General features: G+C 44.2%; 1 protein-coding gene across 1 annotated transcript in view; it reads left to right on the top strand.

Moving 5' to 3' along the window:
* Nucleotides 1-3,244, top strand: part of CUBN (cubilin) — a 331,095-nt gene that overhangs the window by 191,339 nt on the left and 136,512 nt on the right. Inside the window, 2 exon segments of the mRNA XM_017869190.1 lie at nt 871-981; nt 2,370-2,498. Coding sequence (XP_017724679.1) covers nt 871-981; nt 2,370-2,498 — 240 coding nt within the window.

Raw genomic sequence — 3,244 nt, 5'->3', positions numbered from 1 at the left:
AGCTGCTGTGAGCTCCACCCAGTTCGAGCTTCCCAGCGGCTTTGTTTACCTACTTAAGCCTCAGCAATGGCGGGCGCCCCTCCCCCAGCCTCGCTGCTGCCTTGCGGTTAGATCGCAGACTGCTGTGTTAGCAATGAGGGAGGCTCCGTGGGCGTGGGACCCTCCCGGCCAGGTGTGGGATATATTCTCCTGGTGTGCCTGTTTGCTTAAAGCGCAGTATTGGGGTGGGAGTCACCCGATTTTCCAGGTGTTGCGTGTCTCAGTTCCCCTGGCTAGGAAAAGGGATTCCCTTCCCCTTTGTGCTTCCCAGATGAGGTGATGCCTCGCCCTGCTTCAGCTCTCGCTGGTCGGGCTGCAGCAGCTGACCAGCACCAATTGTCCGGCACTCCCTAGTGAGATGACCCCAGTACCTCAGTTGAAAATGCAGAAATCACCGGTCTTCTATGTCGCTTGCGCTGGGAGTTGGAAACTGGAGCTGTTCCTATTCGGCCATCTTGCTCTGCCCCCTGAAAAATTTTTATTTTTAATGTTTGTGAATACATAGTAGATGTATATAGTTATGGGGTACCTGAGATGTTTGGATGTAGGCATGCAGTGTGAAATAATCCCATCGTGGAGAATGGGGTCTCCATCCCTTCAGGCATTTATCCTTTGCATTACAAATAATCCAATTATACTCTTTTAATTATTTTTAAATGTACAGTAAGTTTTTACTGACTACAGTTACCCTGTTGTGCTATCAGATAGGTCTTACTCATTCCTTCTATTTTTTAGACTCATTAACCATCCCCACCTCCCCGTCTTGCCCCATCTTCCTGTATGTTTTATTTGCCAGTACTGTATTAGAGAATCTTCTCTTTTTTCTTCCAGTAAATCATATCACCCTCTCTTTTACCCACTTTGAACTTGAAAGAAGCACAACGTGCACACGTGACTTTGTAGAAATTTTGGACGGCAACCATGAAGACGCACCCCTCCGAGGTATCTCGGCGCTCGCTCATATACATCTGTGGTCTTGGCTGTGCTTTATTTATAGATCTACATATTTATAGGCTGCCGTTCTAGGTTAGAATGTTTCCAATAAATGGAAAGAGCAACCTAAGCCAAGTACAGATGATTAGAGGGTAAGAAAGTAGGCTTGAATGTGGGGTTCAGGGAACTCAGCCTATTGATTAATATATTCAAACGTGTGAATAGTTTGTGTATATGTTTTAAAAGATTTAAAAATTGCAGCTGCTTTAAAGAGTAGTGGAATGCAGCCCATCCCAGCATTACAGAGCATTCTGTCCGAAATTTCTTGTTAATATTTGACCAAGTTCTTACATTCAAATGGAGCATGTTTCTTTCAGCCTTGTCCTTAGTGGAAGCAAAAAAAACCAAAACCCCACTTAATTAGTTAATTAATTAATTAATTTTATTAAAAACCTATCATTTGTTTGTTAGACCTCCCAATAAAATTAAAGAGTGCCACTATCTAGTTTCTGAAATATTCTCAGGCAAAAAAACAAAACAAAATAAAACAAAACCACCTCAGGCCATTTAAGCTTTCTCCATAAACTTCCTAATTTTGAATTTTGTCGTAAAACTTCTCATCCTGCACTAGAAGACAAGGTCTGTCAGGGAGGAGACTGTTTTGCCTGTTGCCTAATTCCCAGTGCCCAGGACAGTGTCTGAGACAAAAGTGAGCAAGCAATGAACTCTCCACACCCTATCCACACCTCTCACAGCATCGCCTGAGGTCTTTGTTAGTAAGCATTTTACAAGGATAAGGATATATTATTTAACAAACTGTTACGTCGCAATATCTTGTGCTGAGTACTGTTCTCAGTACGTTAGAAATAATAAGTCAATCCTTTTAACCTTATGAGATAGGTTTCATTATTTTCAATATGCCCCTTTTCTCCAAGTGGGGAAACTGAGGCACCAAGCACTTAAGTAACTTGCCTAGGATCACACAGCTAGCAAATGACTGAGCCAGGAGCTAAATCCAGGTAGCCTGGCTCCAGCATCCACACTTTTCTGTGCTACAACATATTGAATATTAGGGCATGTATTTGTATGGGTCCAACTGGGCCGGAGATTTTTGCTTTAGGTTCATGTGTCCCTTGGTCGTCTAAGTTTTTCCTCTGGTCCTATTGTTCTTGATCATGTTTATAAATCACCTCTCCTATGTATAGCTCCTATATATAGTTTATTTTAAATGATCAGGTATTGTCTCAAACACTGACCCTGAGTGAAGTGGTTCTCCTAGTGGCAATTTCTTCCCTTTGTTTTGGTCTGTTGTAATTCTAGTAAAGATGTGTCTCCTAGAAATAGCAGCCTCTGCCATGTCGTCATTCATTCTCCTTGTTGTTATCTTCATTATCTAGGCCGTTACTGTGGCACTGACATGCCCCATCCTATCACATCCTTCAGCAGCGCCCTGACACTGAGGTTCATCTCTGATTCTAGCTTGAGTGCTGGGGGTTTCCACGCTATGGTCACTGCATCAGTGTCAGGTAAGAAACCTTAGCACCTGGCTCCAGCAGTTAACAGGGATGTGGTAGAAACTCTTGGTTTGTTATTTGGGACTCTTTGACCTTCGTAGTTGGGAGCTAATTTCCTGAGATCACCTCTGGACCAAATCTTACCTTCTTCCCAATTAAGTGAACCTGTTGTCAATTCTAACAATAATAAACTCTGGAAGTGTGGAGGATTGGTTGGAAATGTGGCTGTCTTTTCAGCTACACCCCATGCTCTCAAATGACTTGATGTTCTTTTGTTTTGTTTTGTTTTTGAGATGGAGTCTCACTCTGTCGCCCAGGCTGGAGTGCAATGGCACAGTCTTGGCTCACTGCAACCTCCACCTCCTGGGTTCAAGTGATTCTCCTGCCTCAGTCTCCTGAGTAGCTGGGATTACAGGCACTTGCCACCACACCTAACTAATTTTTGAATTTTTTGTTTCCCTATGTTGGTCAGACTGGTCTCGAACTCCTGACCTCGTGATCTGCCAGCCTCGGCCTCCCAAAGTGCTGGGATTACAGGTGTGAGCCACTGCGCTCACCCTGGTGTTCTTTTTGGCTTTTTTTTTTTTTTTTGAGACGGAGTTTCGCTCTGTCGCCCAGGCTGGAGTGCAGTGGCCGGATCTCTGCTCACTGCAAGCTCCGCCTCCCGGGTTCACGCCATTCTCCTGCCTCAGCCTCCCGAGTAGCTCGTACTACAGGCGCCTGCCACCTCGCCTGGCTAGTTTTTTTTTGTATTTTTT

This window comes from Rhinopithecus bieti, unplaced genomic scaffold, assembly GCF_001698545.2.
Source record: "Rhinopithecus bieti isolate Rb0 unplaced genomic scaffold, ASM169854v2 scaffold_3043, whole genome shotgun sequence".
NCBI classification, from domain to species: Eukaryota; Metazoa; Chordata; class Mammalia; order Primates; family Cercopithecidae; genus Rhinopithecus; species Rhinopithecus bieti.
This window is presented reverse-complemented; position numbering and strand designations above follow the sequence as displayed.